This window comes from Erpetoichthys calabaricus, chromosome 12 (assembly GCF_900747795.2).
Source record: "Erpetoichthys calabaricus chromosome 12, fErpCal1.3, whole genome shotgun sequence".
Classification (NCBI taxonomy): domain Eukaryota; kingdom Metazoa; phylum Chordata; class Cladistia; order Polypteriformes; family Polypteridae; genus Erpetoichthys; species Erpetoichthys calabaricus.
This window is the reverse complement of record NC_041405.2, coordinates 123166158-123185302: the sequence shown is the minus strand read 5'-3', so window position 1 is coordinate 123185302 and position 19145 is coordinate 123166158. Positions and strand designations below refer to the sequence as shown.

At 36.4% G+C, this 19145-nt stretch overlaps 1 protein-coding gene across 6 annotated transcripts in view; it reads left to right on the top strand.

Moving 5' to 3' along the window:
• The window catches only part of klhl13 (kelch-like family member 13), a 178235-nt gene that overhangs the window by 104424 nt on the left and 54666 nt on the right, over positions 1–19145 (top strand). For all 6 annotated transcript variants that reach the window (XM_028816087.2, XM_028816086.2, XM_028816089.2 and 3 more), the window contains one exon: positions 14462–14658. In XM_028816087.2, the coding sequence (XP_028671920.1) occupies positions 14462–14658 (197 nt within the window). The remainder of the gene's footprint in view (positions 1–14461; positions 14659–19145) is intronic.

Genomic DNA, 19145 nt, shown 5'->3' with positions numbered 1-19145 from the left:
TTTTTTTCAAACTCATTATGATTAAAATGGGCAACCAAATTGAAAAAAAGGTGTCTGATTAATTATTGGATTGCTTGTTATGTGCAGCTTATTGTTAATTGACACCAGGATAATAAGCAATCAATAGCTTAGAATTTATTGTATTCAGTGAATCTGTTTTTGCCAAAAAAGACATGTAATGCCTGTGTAATAAATACTGTGATTTCCAAATGCAAAAACAAACTGCTCATTCCAGAAGGCTACTGGCAATAGTAAAGAAAAAAATAGAATTCTAGCATAACTTCTGTCCTTTTTTTAATAACTTTTGTTACACATTCTTCCCTGGACAGACAAAACATAGAAGTGACTGAGTACGTAAGCATTTAATCAAATGCTCCATCCACAAATATCATTTGGTTACATTTTATTTTAATACTAGTCATTTAGCCCATTACAATAACGGGCACTAGAACAGTAGTGCATAAACATTAGTAGGAACAGTCTATATTAAATGGCAAGGGACTTTGACCTCATTCTTTTTGTTGGTTGTATTTTTCTTTCTTTCAGCCTTTCTTTTGTTGATGTTTACTTGCTGAGCTGACTGTTCTTCGTGGGCTGCCGCCGTGTATTGTGTGTCTTTAATTTTCTGTGACAGCAATACTGTCTTGTATGTCCGCTGGCTTGTACGTCCGTAATATACCTTTAATTTTCTCTGGCGGTAATACAGGCATGCGCGTCGGTAATATGCCTTTAATCTCCTCTGACAGTAATACTGGCTTGTATGTGGCTGTAATATGAGTCACTGTATTGTGTACCTTTAATTTCCTCTTGCAGTAATACTGGTTTGTATTTCTGTAAAACGCCTGTAACTATCTCTGACAGTAATATCGCGTATCGCACCGTGCCCCGCGCATGCGCACTTCACCAGAAGACACGCACACACACGGACACCTTGACGCACACAGGGATTTTATTAAGAGGATTGTTACACAAGTGCAACTCTAACATTGCCAGTCCCAAAAGAAGAAACTGTTTTTTTTTTTTTTTTTTGTTTATATTTATATATATATATATATATATATATATATATATATATATATCTATATATATATATCTATAATAATAAAAGGCAAAGCCCTCACTGACTGACTCACTGACTCACTCATCACTAATTCTCCAACTTCCCGTGTAGGTGGAAGGCTGAAATTTGGCAGGCTCATTCCTTACAGCTTACTTACAAAAGTTAGGCAGGTTTCATTTCGAAATTCAAAGCGTAATGGTCATAACTGGAACATATTTTTTGTCCATACACTGTAATGGAGGAGGCGGAGTCACGTATCGCGTCATCACGCCTCCTACGTAATCACGTGAACTAAAAACAAGGAAGACATTTACAGCACGAGTCTTTTAATACTGTGTAAGCATACATATTAACACATGTCCAATTAAAGGTGTGCATTTACGGGGTGATTTCTCAGGCTTAAAAGCTTGCCTTTTACTAAAAAGGTAAATGCAAAACTATTTTCAATCAGTTTATTGAAACGCTCCTGTTAAGGATTGCAATAACATATTCGCGAGATAAAAGAACGAAGTAGCGGGAAATGGAGGAACAGCCGCAAACAGCGAAGAGCAAAAAATTAATTAAACAATTGAGAACGGAGCGAGTTAAGCATACAAGCATGTTCATAAGGGAAACAAAGCACGGTGTAAAACGTAAGTTTCAATTAAGTTTATAGAAACGCTCCCGCTGCGGATTGCAATAACATATTCGCGAGATAAAAGTTTAATGAGAAGACACGAGGTATAAACGAACCACATGCCGTGGCGCAACGTTAGGGGCAACAGTTTCAACCATTCTATGATCTGCTTCTCGCAACTGAAAGACGGCACATGGCGGATGTTAGCCGACTTGCTGACCGCAACCTTAGGGGCTTCAACTATGGCGCTGACGCCACATCTCAGTGCCAACACTTTGCAGACTGTACTTAAAAGACACGCCCTCCTCACTGGACAGTTAAAAACACCAATCAAACTAACGATGACATCAAGTATTACCCAATCAAAAGTAGGAAAGGAGGCATCTTCATAAAATGCGTGTGGGATGATTTGCATGAGACGCTGCTTTAAAAAAAAAAATGATAAAAAAAATACGGGATAAATCCCGTCCAGTATTGATTCAAAACGGGACACGCAATTTCATTCTCAAACGCGGCACGATTCCGTATTTTAAAGGACGGGTGGCAACCCTACAGTGCCAGGTAACCACCCATACAATCAGATTCTGATTCAGACTAGGAATGCAATGAATGTAATTACCCCGATCTGCATACAAGGCGAAAAGTCTTGCAACATTCAAAGATGATGGTTTGGGATAAGTACACCATACAACATAAAAGAGCTTATGAAGCCTTGAACCGAAAAAAGCAAGATCTCAGAGATCGTAAAAAAAAAAATAGGAGGTAATGTCGTTTTACTCGCTGTAGATTTTAGTCAAACATTACCAGTTATTCCACGAGGGAGACCAGCAGATGAACTCAACGCGTGTTTAAAATCCATGCTTCTCCCACGCTCGGTTATATGTCGCGTGTTCTCGGCTAGGTGCACCAAAAAATGTATACATTTAAGCATGTAATGGGCAAACAAAAAATGAGGTATACCCGAAGGCACTGCAGTAGTACTTAATGTAACTTTACTTCTTAAATGTTAATGTTTTACTGTTTAATAATTTATATGCTTCTTATATGTTGTTCAAATTCTTTTATCAAAATACCACTGACAGCGCAATGCACGATAACATGGAGTGAATACACCATACGCATCCGCCCACGGCTGCCCTGCTGTGCACAGATAGGAGTTGATTCTACAATAAAATAAAATAAAGATAAAAAGAGTAAAACAATCATCACCCATAAAGCGTGTGTGTGTGTATATATGTGTATATATATATGTTGATATGTGGATGTGTATATGATATATATATATATATATATATATATATATATATATATATATATATATATATATATATATATATATATATATGTAGATATGTATATATATGTAGATATGTATATATATGTAGATATGTATATGTATATATATGTTTATATGTGTGTGTGTGTATTTTATATATATAAAACACAGCAACACTCATAACAATGACAACACAATTACATTGACAATCATGTTACGTTATTTTTAAAATGTTTCCTTTTTTTTTCATAACCTCTTTAACACACTACTTCTCCGCTGCGAAGCGCGGGTATTTTGCTAGTATAATATATAATTATATATTATAAATATAACACAAGTAAACACAAAATGCAGTTTTTAAATGATGGTTTTTATTATTTAGGGAGAAAAAAAATCCAAACCTACATGGCCCTGTGTGAAAAAGTAATTGCCCCCTTGTTAAAAAATAACCTAACTGTGGTGTATCACACCTGAGTTCAATTTCCGTAGCCACCCCCAGGCCTGATTACTGCCACACCTGTTTCAATCAAGAAATCACTTAAATAGGAGCTGCCTGACACAGAGAAGTAGACCAGAAGCACCTCAAAAGCTAGACATCATGCCAAGATCCAAAGAAATTCAGGAACAAATGAGAACAGAAGTAATTGAGATCTATCAGTCTGGTAAAGGTTATAAAGCCATTTCTAAAGCTTTGGGACTCCAGCGAACCACAGTGAGAGCCATTATCCACAAATGGCAAAAACATGGAACAGTGGTGAACCTTCCCAGGAGTGGCCGGCCGACCAAAATTACCCCAAGAGCGCAGAGACGACTCATCCGAGAGGTCACAAAAGACCCCAGGACAACGTCTAAAGAACTGCAGGCCTCACTTGCCTCAATTAAGGTCAGTGTTCACGACTCCACCATAAGAAAGAGACTGGGCAAAAACGGCCTGCATGGCAGATTTCCAAGACGCAAACCACTGTTAAGCAAAAAGAACATTAGGGCTCGTCTCAATTTTGCTAAGAAACATCTCAATGATTGCCAAGACTTTTGGGGAAAATACCTTGTGGACTGATGAGACACAAGTTGAACTTTTTGGAAGGCAAATGTCCCGTTACATCTGCCGTAAAAGGAACACAGCATTTCAGAAAAAGAACATCATACCAACAGTAAAATATGGTGGTGGTAGTGTGATGGTCTGGGGTTGTTTTGCTGCTTCAGGACCTGGAAGGCTTGCTGTGATAGATGGAACCATGAATTCTACTGTCTACCAAAAAATCCTGAAGGAGAATGTCTGGCCATCTGTTCGTCAACTCAAGCTGAAGCGATCTTGGGTGCTGCAACAGGACAATGACCCAAAACACACCAGCAAATCCACCTCTGAATGGCTGAAGAAAAACAAAATGAAGACTTTGGAGTGGCCTAGTCAAAGTCCTGACCTGAATCCAATTGAGATGCTATGGCATGACCTTAAAAAGGCGGTTCATGCTAGAAAACCCTCAAATAAAGCTGAATTACAACAATTTTGCAAAGATGAGTGGGCTAAAATTCCTCCAGAGCGCTGTAAAAGACTCATTGCAAGTTATCGCAAACGCTTGATTGCAGTTATTGCTGCTAAGGGTGGCCCAACCAGTTATTAGGTTCAGGGGGCAATTACTTTTTCACACAGGGCCATGTAGGTTTGGATTTTTTTTTCTCCCTAAATAATAAAAACCACCATTTACAAACTGCATTTTGTGTTTACTTGTGTTATATTTGACTAATGGTTAAATGTGTTTGATGATCAGAAACATTTTGTGTGACAAACATGCAAAAGAATAAGAAATCAGGAAGGGGGCAAATAGTTTTTCACACCACTGTGTATACTGTACAATATTTAATGTAGTGCTAAAATCTACAATACTTATTAATTTTGGAGGGATTTATTATATTACTTGTAATATAATTTATTTTGTGTATAAAAATATGGAAAAAGCCTCACAAGGTTCACTAGATGTTTTCAGGAGGCACTTCATTGGTTGAACTGGGTTTAGAAAATGATCAGTAGTTGAAAGTAAAACTCTTGGGCTTCCTGCATAATCAGTGCACAAACCCATAACAAGTAATAACAGTAATTAACACATATGAATTCAATGTCTTCTGCGCACTGGGGGAACATAGGTTCATTTTAAATCACCACTGACGTCATGTACGCGTATAGTGCCATGTGTAGAGTTGACATTAAAACATGGCATATGGGCAAACACAGAAATGTGCTTACACACAAACAATTCAGATGCATAAAACTGTGCGTGAGCAAAGTTCCACACACTTTCCCTTTATAAATTCCAATCAACAATAATTTTAACACACATGCACGTGCCTACAGCCCCACCCTGACTCCTCCCAGAATTTTGCACATTTGAATATACAAATCAATATAAATAGCCCCTTCCATTCAGTGTTTTGTTAAAGGACAAAGGTAACAGCACATATAAAAAAGAAGTTGTCACAAGTCAAAGTCGACATGAAAAGGCGAGTGTCATAACAGAAGCGTATTAGGGTCACAGAGAGAGAAAAAAAAAATAGAGACACAGGGAAGAAACACAAGGTCTATGTTGAAATTAAACTCGAAATTTAAGATTTAATCTCAAAATTGCCACTTTATTCTCATAGTTCATTTGTCATTAAAGTGGAATGTCATAAACTTCATCTTAAAATTGACATTTAATTTACTAGAGTTTCTGAAATCCCATTGTAATGAAAGTAGCATGTTAAATGCTTTATATATGCTAAGTGTCCTCCTACATAGTCATTAATCGCCTAATGGTATGTTTATCCAAAACCTGCAAAAGCTAATGTGACTTAACACCGTGAAGCGTTGAGTGTACAATGTCATTACCCAAATTCTACGGACAATTGTGTTGCCCCCGCGGATAAGTCGATTCTGTTTTTTTGAATAAATTTTAAGGCATAAATTTTTCAATTTATACGCGAGTATCTACGGTAGTTGATGCCACGACCAACTGTACCATTATATTTAAAAAAAAAAAAAAAAAATTAAAAAAATCATCACTGTATCATAGACTACTACCACCACTTCTAGATACACAACAACACTCTGCATTGTGGGTTGAATGTTGCTAGGCTATGTGGAGTGTTGCATTTATGGTCTGTACTACTATAGGAATTTCTGAAGGCTCGGGAAATGTGTTTTTCTTAGTTTCTCCCAGTGTTTCTGACAGGACCACGGGCTGAACCACTCGGTTTCTTCTGGGTCTCATGTGGCCCACGGGTTGCCATTTGAATAGGCCAGTTTTAGTGCCTGGCTTTTTAATTATACCATTCAGTAAGTAAAAAAGAAACCCTGTAATTTGGTTTCAGTTTGTTGTGCTGGATGAGTTTCTGTGCAAATTTGTTGGTCTAAATCACAAGTACAGCTAATGTGCTGTCACTTACAGTATAAACAAACTGAAATTCTGCCCACAATCATCTGTACCTGATACATCTGCCTTGGTTCGTGGAAATCAATGAACAGCAGCTTTGAAAGTTGTACAAAGCACTTATTACACCACACACGTTTAGAAATGGCATCAGTATTTGCCATTTATGCAAAATCATCACCTTCATTTGATTCACTACCACTAGAACTATAATCTTACAATGCTGTTACTGGCCATATCTGAAGATATGTCACTACTATAACATGACAAATCACTTTCTTCTGCACACATTTTCCATTCTTCCAACACATATTCAGCTTTGCTTCTGCTGGAAATGTTATCCAGCTGCCACTGTCTGTCACTCCCTGAAGTTCACTGGAAATGTGTTTTCACTGGAGAAGTGTTTAACACTAGAATTACCAGAGCCTACGAAAAAACTCGTAAATCCGTCCCACCTTAAATCGCGTCTTAAAGCCATTTGCACATCTCCGCCAGAGTCTTTTGTCATCTAAATGTGATGATAAACAAAAGCTACTAGCAGCCAGCTATTCCATCCCCCCACCGACTTAGAATGAACTCCTAGCTCATGCCTTGCCTTGATTTGATTATTTGGGATTGAAGTGGAGTTTTACAGTGGAAATAATTCGAGCGTTATTTGGAATACACGCATTTCATGTGTGTTCCGTTTCTACAGTATAGTAGGCTGTGCAAACACATTTTTAAAACAGAAACGTTTTTCATATTCTAATAGTAAATGACAAAATGTAGGCATAAACTATATAACGTATGAAGCCTGAAGTCCATATATCAAAGAAACACTTTCACAAAAGGTACAAATAAGAGAACACGTGCGCTTTTCTTCAAAAATATAACTGCACAAAAAAAAAAAGCCGCGTTAGCATGCCACATTGACACTCTTACTACAACTGCCGCGGTGGCGTAATGGTATCAGCTCCTGACTGGGGATCAGAGGGTGGCGAGTTCGATCCCGCACGGCTCCACTTTGAGAAGTAACCTGCTCTTATTCTTACAATTTTAGAATAACAACATAAATTTCATTTCAGTCTGTAACAGCCGGTGTAACTTATGATACTGGTAAAGGTTAGCTTTTTTTTTTTTTTTTTTTTAATTCACTTTTCATTTTCGCAGTCGATGCATACTAACGCCCCCCCCCCCAAAAGGGTTCTGACACATAGACGCTGGCGAAGCTGCCTTCCTTCGTATCTCACCGTCACTTGATTTTCTTTTTATTCAGTGTTATTGAGTGTTCCTGCCAGTCCCCACATGTTGTTGTATGCTGTTTCTTTTGTACTCCAGGACATGCAGAGGAGAGAATGATTTCACATTATTTATGCCGTTTTCACATAAAGACTGCAGAATACTCGTGACTGCATTCTCGTACCAATGCACTTTTTCCATCACCTTTTCCTGTAAGAAGCAATGTACTCACTTCTCTCTATGCTGTGGTTTCTATTACACACCTGAAAGAGACAATATATGTGAAAACTTCATCGCACTAATGCAATATTATTTGAAAACGAACAGCGTCAGATCAGGTGTGAAAATTTTATGTGAGATACTGGTAAAGGTTAGCTTTTTTTTTTTTTTTTTTTTAATTCACTTTTCATTCTCGCAGTCGATGCATACTAACACCCCCCCCCCCCCCCCCCCCCCCCCCCCCAAAGGGTTCTGACACATAAACGCTGGCGAAGCTGCCTTCTTCGTAGCTCACATAAAATTTTCACACCTGATCTGACGCTGTTCGTTTTCAAATAATATTGCATTAGTGCGATGAAGTTTTCACATATATTGTCTCTTTCAGGTGTGTAATAGAAACCACAGCATAGAGAGAAGTGAGTACATTGCTTCTTACAGGAAAAGGTGATGGAAAAAGTGCATTGGTACGAGAATGCAGTCACGAGTATACTGCAGTCTTTATGTGAAAACAGCATAAATAATGTGAAATCATTCTCTCCTCTGCATGTCCTGGAGTACAAAAGAAACAGCATACAGCAACATGTGGGGACTGGCAGGAACACTCAATAACACTGAATAAAAAGAAAATCAAGTGACGGTGAGATACGAAGGAAGGCAGCTTCGCCAGTGTTTATGTGTCAGAACCCTGGGGGGGGGGGGGGGAGCGTTAGTATGCATCGACTGCGAAAAAGAAAAGTGAAATTAAAAAAAAAAAAAAAAACAAAGCTAACCTTTACCAGTATCATAAGTTACACCGGCTGTTACAGACTGAAATGAAATTTATGTTGTTATTCTAAAATTGTAAGAATAAGAGCAGGTTACTTCTCGAAGTGGAGCCGTGCGGGATCGAACTCGCCACCCTCTGATCCCCAGTCAGGAGCTGATACCATTACACCACCGCGGCAGTTGTAGTAAGAGTGTCAATGTGGCATGCTAACGCGGCTTTTTTTTTTTGTGCAGTTATATTTTTGAAGAAAAGCGCACGTGTTCTCTTATTTGTACCTTTTGTGAAAGTGTTTCTTTGATATATGGACTTCAGGCTTCATACGTTATATAGTTTATGCCTACATTTTGTCATTTACTATTAGAATATGAAAAACGTTTCTGTTTTAAAAATGTGTTTGCACAGCCTACTATACTGTAGAAACGGAACACACATGAAATGCGTGTATTCCAAATAACGCTCGAATTATTTCCACTGTAAAACTCCACTTCAATCCCAAATAATCAAATCAAGGCAAGGCATGAGCTAGGAGTTCATTCTAAGTCGGTGGGGGGATGGAATAGCTGGCTGCTAGTAGCTTTTGTTTATCATCACATTTAGATGACAAAAGACTCTGGCGGAGATGTGCAAATGGCTTTAAGACGCGATTTAAGGTGGGACGGATTTCCGAGTTTTTTCGTAGGCTCTGGTAATTCTAGTGTTAAACAAAGAGAAGAATGTCCATCTTCCTGAGCACGGATTTTTCTTTAACACTAGAATTACCAAAGCCTATGAAAAATCTTGTAATCCCAGCCCACCTCAAATCCCTTCTCACCTCTCTGTCAGCGTCTTTTGTGTTATAAATGTATTGAGTAGCAAGCAGCCACCCACCAACACAGAAAGGGCAGAAAGTTCTCTCAGCTCAAGTCTGTTTACGTGCATGTGAGTTGCCTGGAGTTGCAGAAGGTAAATAATATATTGTTATTTGGAATACATGTATTTCATGTGTGTTCCATGTCTACACGATATATGTAAACACATAGACAGATAGACATAGAAATTGGAACAGAAACGTTTTTCATGTTTTAGTAATATTTTCACAAAAGGTACAAGTATAATAAAACAAGTGCACTTTTATTCTTGGACTTGAACTGAGAGAACTTTCTGCCCTTTCTGCGTTGGTGGAGGATGGGATAGCAGGCTACTTGCTGCTTTTGCTGATCGACACATTTACAACACAAAAGATGCTGACAGAGAGGTGTGAAGGGATTTAAGGTGGACCGGGTTTTTTATACATCCTGATAAATTTCAGGGCCCCTCTAGTCTGTGGGATCTTTGTTGCAGCCCAAGTCAGTCCATATACAGTAGACGTCTGACTAACTCAGGCAATGTTTTTCCCTAGGTGACTACAGTGGAGTCTTTCCATTAAAATACAAGTACATATTGCTCAGGTTTTTGGTGGTATACCAAAGGCAAACTCATCTTTTGTTTTGCTTAATCAGCTCTGTATTATTGCGTTTTTAAATTGGCTGAAACATTTGTGAGATTACTGCTTCAGAGGGCACACCTAATAGTTGTATTTGAATATAGATGTTATTTTTGTAATATCCATAAAAAGAACGGAAGGAGCCAAGTCAATCCTGTACCTCCAGATACAAAAGCAGTTATTCATTACTTGTCCCTCTTTAAGCCCATGATATGATTCTTGATACAAGAAGGTAGCCTATATGTTGTTATGTGACACACTAATGCAGTGGTCCTTATAGAAAAAATACTTTCTTAAAAGGACACTCTCACTCCCTTTTAATATACTCATTTCTTACTGCTGTAATAGCTACGCAAGAGTTTCTCCTGATAATCGGTTTTATTATCCACTGGCCAAAGTTCTAGGCATTGCCCGGGTGTGTTTGTAGAATGGGTTAAGGAAAGAAAGCAAAGGTTTATGTGTTTTTTAAATGGTGACCGTGTTGTATTGCTAAATGTCCCATCTGTCATCCACAATGCCTCTCTATCAATGTCTCTGCTTGCGTGAGTTGAGAATTTATTCTTTTTGGGTATGATTGGATTCCAGAATTGAGGTAACTCCTTGCTGCATTGTAACAATGAATGCTTTCATGACTGACTCATCCTCTTAGTTCAAGGTAGGCCGTTTGTACTAAAGTTTTGAAGACTAGCCAACAAAGCAGGAGATAAACAACAATCTTTGATTCTCCACTCTTGATCAAGCCTCACCCAACACCACCCTGAAAAAGCACATGATACATCTATTAGAGTTGGTAGAAGCAGCAACACAGCCTTCCCTGAATAAGCAATGTTAAGGGCTGGTCATTTTGGTTGTTTGTCTGGCTTCAGCCTAGTGCTGGGCGGTATACCGGTTCATACCAAAAACCATTTTTAATTTTTTTTTATGATATGGATTTTTCTTATACCGCAACACCGGTTTAAATTGCCTAAACGACGTTCCGAACGTGGCACAGCGGGAAACTGTTCAAGTGGGGACCTTTTTCACTGCTACACCACTAAACACAGATTTGTTGCACTAGGGCTGTTTTTCACTACTACACCACCAAATAGTGGGCGGTAGCATAGGTATATGGAGGACTATTTCGGACAAAATTAAATTAATTAAATAAATGCGCAAATAAATTAAAGTTCTGTGAAATGTGAAAAATGGACAGAGAGCATTCCGAAACTGAAGCTGACGATAAAGTTGAACATGAACAACAGAATAACTTTTGCCAAAAAAAAGGAGTCACGTCCGTCGCCTGGAGATACTTTAGTTTTAAAAGGTCAGATGTGTAAATACTGTTTCTATACTACTGGATAATACTGCAAGCCAAGTTGTACTTGTTTTTGTACTTGCTAGTGTATGTTTTGCTTGTATTCATCCTGCGATGTGCTGGCGACTCGTTCAGAGATGGGCGTAACTCTGAATGGATGGCATAATTAAACATGTATAACGAAGATATTTTTAAAGTTCTGAACACTCCGTCGGCTAAGTTAATAACTAGTTTTAATTTCACAAAGACGTTTATCGTGTGGTGGTTGGTAATGTGGAGAAAGAAAAAGGAAAGATAGGAACTGGGGTTTTGGTAGAGAGCAGGAATATCATGAAGTGAATGGATTCTGTGCAGTGATTGCTGCAGGCGCCTGCTCTTAGTGCAGAGGAAGTCAGTTTAAGAAACGTAGTGATTAACAACTGGGTCGGGGAACACTTAACACAAAGTATTTGATGTGCTGCATTAACTTGTGATGGTGTTTGAGAAAATGTAGTAAATTAAACATTGATTTTAGGATGAAGTTTAGTTTACAACATTCTACTTTAATTATAAAATAAACTATGAGAATAAAGTGGAAATGTCGACTTTAATCTTGACATAAGCGTCAACATTAAAGTGGAAATGTCAAGAATAAAGTCAACATGTCAAATTTATTCTCGACTTTTAGTTTGTTTTTTTCTTCCGTGTCCATATTTTTTTTTTCTTCACAGTGGCCCTAATGTGCTTCCATAGGGCTATACCACAAACAGCATTATAAATGCAAGTTGCAGTTTTATTATTTATGTATATAGCTTAGCTTGAAGCAAGGTCCATATTAATGCAGTTTGCCTAAATGATGGTACAGTTGGTAAGATGTCATCACCAAGTTGCACTTGTTTTATTTTATTTTAATTTGGTGAATACTGTGTAATGCACCTGGGCTTGAAGCCTTGAAGTAATGGTGCAACTATCAGTAATACTATTATGTATTTTATTGTTATTATTTATTAGTTTAAATATTATACAGTTTAATGATGGTAAAATTGTTTAAAAAGTCACTTTAACGTGTCAGTGGACAGAGATTGTTAACATTAACAGAAAGTGTAGTTGGTTTACAAAAAATATTTACTGTTTATTCCTTTTCTAAGACGTGTTCAGTGCAATCCAACTTTTGACAAACACCTCTGGATATTTTACTAAGTCTAAATGCCTCTTTGAATGGTTGAAAATATGTTGTCAAAATCATAGTTTAAGCTTTTGCAAAATTTATTCAATTAAAAGGTTCTATATTTTGACTGCATCTGTCATGCAATGTGATTCCTTCTCTTTAGTGCCACCCCCTTGAAAACTATCACTTTATGGGGCCATGCAAACCTGGATTAATACTTGTGTGCACATTAAAATGTCTTTTTGTATGATGTACAATTCTCATAACAGTCGAATAGGTTATTCTTAGCCAGTCTACTGCAGTAATTGCAGTGGAAAATGTGGGTAACATCCACTCATGCATGGGGAAAAAAATACCGTCTAATACCGTGAAACCGGCAGAATTTAGAAAAATACCGTGATATAGAATTTTGGTCATACCGCCCACCTCTACTTCAGCCTGTTTGGATGTTTTACTTGCTCTGAGCCTGCACATGGTACTCGGTTCCAAAGTAGTCTGTCTTGTCCATATGGTCCAAGAGAGCATCTGTGTAAACTTTGGTCCAGACTGTTATGTAAGACAACGCTTAACATTAGCTTGGATTAGAACTGTCCAAATAATGTTCTCTAAACCTGCAACTAAAATTAGACACATATTTATGATTTAAACTGATCTGACCACTGGTTTGTGAAATGTCCTAATGTCTATTACTTAGTAAACTATTAATAAATTAAAACAGCCTGTTGGTAATAAAAGTATCACAGCAAATACAAAATAAGTATTATGCATTTGTTAGCTATAGATTTCAGTCCTTAAAAGCATTTCTGTTGTTTCAAGTGTAAGCTTATTTTACATAACCATCAACATACTCTTAAAAGTCATGACAGTGCTGATGCTGCTGCTGCTTCACCTCCAGGTAAACATTGGTGCAAGTAAGAAATATGGATTTGGGACTGAGTGTGATTAGTATTGATTCCTCATATAATGTGACAAAAGAGCTAATCTCAACACCCATTTCCCCCCACCCATTTTTTGCCAGTAGGTAAATATACATAGTTATTTGACCAAGAACTGAAAAGATGTAGAACTTGTAAAATTCGAAATTTTTTTAAACCCCACACCACACTAACAGAATGTGATCACCTGACTCTCTATTTCATGTGTTTTGCAGATGGTTGTTAATACGTCCTGGCATGTAGTCAGTCATGCATTGTTGAACAAGGACTTGTGTCATATCTTGCCAAGCATTGTGTTGCTAGTGCCTCGTTATGGAAATGAAGTGGACTTTAGTTGCTATCCCATATTATCATACACATACCCTTTCCAAGACTTGTCTGTGGACGGGGCTAAATAGGGAAGGATAATGATGTTTTTGTAGGTATTCCTAGGGGCAACAGTTGTATGTATAAAGTCACATAACAGCTCTGGAGAAAGTGCATATTCAACTTCGTAGTATTATTCCATGATATTGGATATAAGTAGCATAAGGTAAGATTGAAGCTTTTACGTTTTTACATTTTTTTAGGTACACACATGGTTTTAATCCTCCCCTAGAAATGTTATACTGTGGTCAGCAAGAATATGTTACCGTGAAATAATGCATGTCATTAACTAAGTTTTTGAGTATAATATTTTCTTTTAAAATGTTAAAATTAACTTGTCTAATTTTAGTACGGTAGTTACACTGCAGAATAGCTGTTTTCTTCAATAGAAATTTTAAGTATTTGTTCAGCCTTAATTGTATAATTTAAATTTGACTAGGGGTTTTGCTATTCCTTCTCTTCCTGTTTAATTTATTATTACAGTACAAATCAGTGAATCTGCCTTTTTACAAATGAAAGCTTGTTTCATGGTACTAGCAAATTCCCCTGCAAAAGTTTTTTTAATTGCTGTGACAGAAACATGATATGGTTTTGATTGCCATTTCTTTCAGTAAGTAAAATTTAAAATTCACATAACTAAAATGTTCAGATGAACAAAGAAAAATAAATGTTTTTCTCATTTTTCCCATAACTTTTAGGTGGAATGAAGGAACAAGATCTTATGTGCATCAAACTTCATGGAGTAAACAGAATTGGCCTCAAAAAAATTATTGACTTTATTTATACAGCAAAACTTTCTCTTAATATGGAAAACCTCCAGGACACTCTTGAAGCTGCCAGTTTTCTACAAATTCTTCCTGTTCTTGATTTCTGTAAAGTGTTTCTCATATCAGGGGTAAGCTACAGTTTACTTTTTAAATTTAGTTTTACTGCATATAAGCCTCATATGCATTATATTTGTTAAGCAGTGGGTATGGGGGTTGAATTGTAACAACAGTATTTTTTACAATTAAGATAATTATGTGGATTTTATTTTCTGTCTATTTTAGCACCATGTAAATGTATGAAAACTCTATAGGGCAGTACTAAAAATGGTTAAATGCAAATGTTAGCAGATGCATTCCTTTTTGTTCATCCCAACGGATAGTACATCACAAATGCTAGTAATGTTATATATTATCCCATACCAAATGCTTTGTCTAGGTTTGTTTAATGTGTTTGGAATCATATTGGTGTTCACACTGAAGGAAATCAACCAACCAAAGAGCCTAATGAGAAACATGTAATTTGCAATTAATAACATATTAAAATATTCCAATCAAGTAATTCTGTAATCTACCAACTAGTACTGTCTGTTCAGCTCAGTTAACAGGAGTACTTTAAGGCTGATTTATAAAGAATTTAGAGTTCACACACTGATGCCATCACTCAAAGTTTAGACACAAGAAACCACTGCTGAAATCGCTAGTCATATGCAAGATCCTGTGGATGTTTTGTTTGCTTCCCTCCTGACTGTCATTTTGGCTAAAGCTGTAACAAAGCTAAAACAGAGCAAAAGAAAGAAGGCCAAAGTTGTGAAAATAATAAAAAAATAGCAGACAAAAAGCACACTTATGTAATGCATGCGCAAATAATATTTTTAAATACAAAATATTTTAGTGTCACTTGTTTTTGATGGCTGTACTACAAACATAAAGGTAAATTTCACCAAGTATCACCCAGAATACATTGTGTTTTGTTACTAAACTGAATTTTCCTATTCTTACTGTGGTAAAATAAATGATTTAGTGGGATTGATTAGGTCAAGTACAGGGTGAGTCAAAATTATGTTAACATTTGAATGGCGGAAATAGTTTATTCACCAAACATACTTCATATGTGCAAGATGATTTACAGGAATGTCTCAACCTGTTCATCATCATGTTCAACACATGTACCTATGTTGCACATACATTGTCCACAAAAATTGTATATAAGTATATACGTAGCAGTACCATTAGTGTTAACATAATTTTAGCTCACTCTGTATTTCTGTAATTAGGTATAATAGGTTGACATTTTGTAAGTGTAACTTCAGTCAAACAAACAAATAATAAACTGCAGTATATTGCAGATCTATATTTAAATGCTTAATATATTGAAAATCATCAGTATTAATATATTGTGACCCAAGTATTGGAATTATATGTTGTGAGGTCTTGCCTTGATTGGAGCATCGGTGTTCCATAAGCACACTTTTACATGCATCACTAATCAGTTTAACAGACTAATTCTGATTAATTAATCTAATTAATTCCCAGTCTGTCTTTTCTAATGTTAAAGTAGTTGTTGTGTAATGAAGGAAAAAATGGATAAGATTTGTATTTTCTGCGGTGGGTTGGCACCCTGCCCGGGATTGGTTCCTGCCTTGTGCCCGGTGTTGGCTGGGATTGGCTCCAGCAGACCCCCGTGACCCTGTGTTCGGATTCAGCGGCTTGGACAATGGATGGATGGATGGATTTGTATTTTTCTACTTAAAGAAATTCTGTCACTGAAAAAAGCATATTTGTTTATATCTTACTTGTTCCATCTATTTTATAGTGATGGCCAAGGAAATTTTGAGTCCTGTGTTTTCATGGAACATGGAGATAACATACTTTCTGAATGGTCTTGTATGTAGTACAATGCTAGACTACAGCAAACAATCTAAAAATGTCCACAATTTTTTGTTTTAATGGTGTTTGTATAATCCACATGTCCAGTCGTCCAGTCATATGTTCACAACATTTATGCTTTTGTGTTAAAATATAAAAAAATAAAAATAAATGCTTCCAGAAAATCAGTGCAGTGTGCATAAGGGAAATGCATTCACATGGGAACAGGCCTTTTAATTGACAGGACTCTTGACCAGTGAATGAGAGGGAAGAGGCATGTATCACAAAAGGAGAGTCCTTTTATGAAAGAGAAAGTGTTTTATGTAATTTCTGTTTAACTGTTTGAATATCTGATATCAAGGTAACCCCCCCATAATTTTGTAAGTGCCTGTTCTGTTAATTGTACTGTAAATATTTTGGTTTGGGCTATGTACTGTTAACTTAATTTACTTTTTATTATATGTAAACCTACTACTTGGTGACATGCATAAAGGTATTGTATCTTTGGCAGAATGGTTGAGAAAACTAAATTTGATAAAATCCATTTTTTGCTCAACTTGTTTTCATTAACTGACTTTAAAATTCAGTCCCTGATAATGGAGCCATTGCCATTTGTTAAAATGCTGGTATTTAATGCAAGCCTGCACAAAAAAATAAATGGTAATATCAATTTACTTCATTGGAGCTAATTGCTTAGATAACATGCCCTGTCAGCTCTTAAATTGTTGATATAATTTTACTTGTTAAATTAAGGGGACAATTTACAGTATGCCTTCTGAGGTTGAGGGTAGATACAGGAAAGAAGCCATTACAATACAACCTGAAGCTGTTAGTTTGATATTGAAAAAGGCTCTTCTGACTGCCATTTCCACTTGGAGTACTAACCAATAGTAGAAGTGATGCTAGGAGGACAAGGAAAGGTAATATTGTGAGTGTTGGTCCTTGAAAGCTTTGCTGAGACATGAAGGAATAACGATGGGAGTTACATATGCCGGGTTTCGTTTTTTAGTCCATCTTTTAGTTAATGTATATCCATCATTCGTATGGTTATTGCCCTGTTTAAAAAAATTTAAAAAATGAAATAATAAAATAATACTTCCTAGTTAAACAAGAGCAAAGAAAACCCACCACATAGGGAGAAAAGGTTAAATCATGTGCTTTGTGAATGAAGCATATAGATTTGCTTTTTATATTGTTATATTGACTATCCAAGAAAGTGATGAGTGATAACAATAGTTGATTAAATCCACCAAATATAACTATATACAGAAATGAGGAAAGCCTGTCACACTATTGTTTTGCTTCTTTGGCCTTCTTTGTTTTTTTTTTTTTTTGTTTTTTTTTTTATTATTTCTTGGGTTAAGTGTATAATTTGATTTTTCTCATTGTGAGTAATTGCATTTAGTTTAAATTGAAATACTAGTTAGATCACAGAGGAAGAATTAAGCAATTATAATTATAAATTAAGCCAAACATTTAAAAGGCAAATTAATTAATTATTTAACATTTAACATGTCCTTAAATAAGCAAACCTGCATTTCCTATCTGAATACATATAGAAGGTTTGGCTAGTTTAACAAGTTATATCGGTTGGATGTACTAAAGATACTCCTAGGTGCTAAAACTGAGGAACACTTCTCTCAAGTCTCAGAAAACATTTCAATGTTGTGACAAGGGAGCAGATGGCACAGTACAGTGATGTTACTGTAAATCTAGACCAGTGTTCATCAACCTAGGTGTTACAACCCACTTTTTTCCATATTAGTCTTTTCGTGACTGACCAGGTGACCCCTTGGTGATTTGGGCACTATTATCAGAGTGGATAGTACAATGTAAAGTAGTGTAAAACAATAATACTATAAAAAATGAATATAAATTTAACATTTTGAAAATATATTTGAAAGGGAAAGGCCACTTTCACCAAGCACAGACCTTTCTTATTAAGCAATGCAGTGTCTCTGCAGTGGAAAATAAGGCTTTGGATTTCAGTAAATGAAAGAAAAGGTGGTTTTAACGATGTATATATTTCAACAAATAGCAGTAGAGAATGTAGTGTGAATCAGGTGTGATCATCAGGGCAGTGGTGGGGGGTTTGTTCCCTCCTTGGTGATTCAAGCACACTCTTTGAAGCATTGACTTGCCACAACCCATTAGTAGCAAACCCATGACCCAAAAATATGCCAAGACCCACTAGTTGTGAAACATTGATCTAGACTGTTTTGCATTTGAAGGTTGTCATCTGTTTAGAAAGCAGCATTGATCTATCTTAGTGGCAGAATATTTATTGAGACTCTTCTCAGGTGTTCATTTTCGGGCAGTCCTAGTTTTACCTGTGTCTAAGTGACACAGTAGGCACTTTGAAAGGGCTATATTTTTTATTGTCCAAACCATATTTTATTAAAACATGTAAGACTAACTTAAAATTTGTGTACAGGTAAAGTTGACTATTAAAGTAATGCCAAATACAAAAACATTTAAAGTGTGTAGGGAACCTTTCCTAAAAATAAAAAAGCAGTAAATTAATTTGCCTATAAATAAAAAAAGAATGAGGAGTTATTGTACCTTATGGTTAGTTTCATTGCATGGAAACACTACATATTGTCACATTTAAATGAAATTCAATAAGAAAAAAGAACTAAGCTTATCATCCAACTGATAACCCATTAATTACAACAAATTCGAGCTTACCATTGCTAAAGATCTTCTATTCTGATTTTTCTCTTTTAATGACTTTACACAGATAAGATGT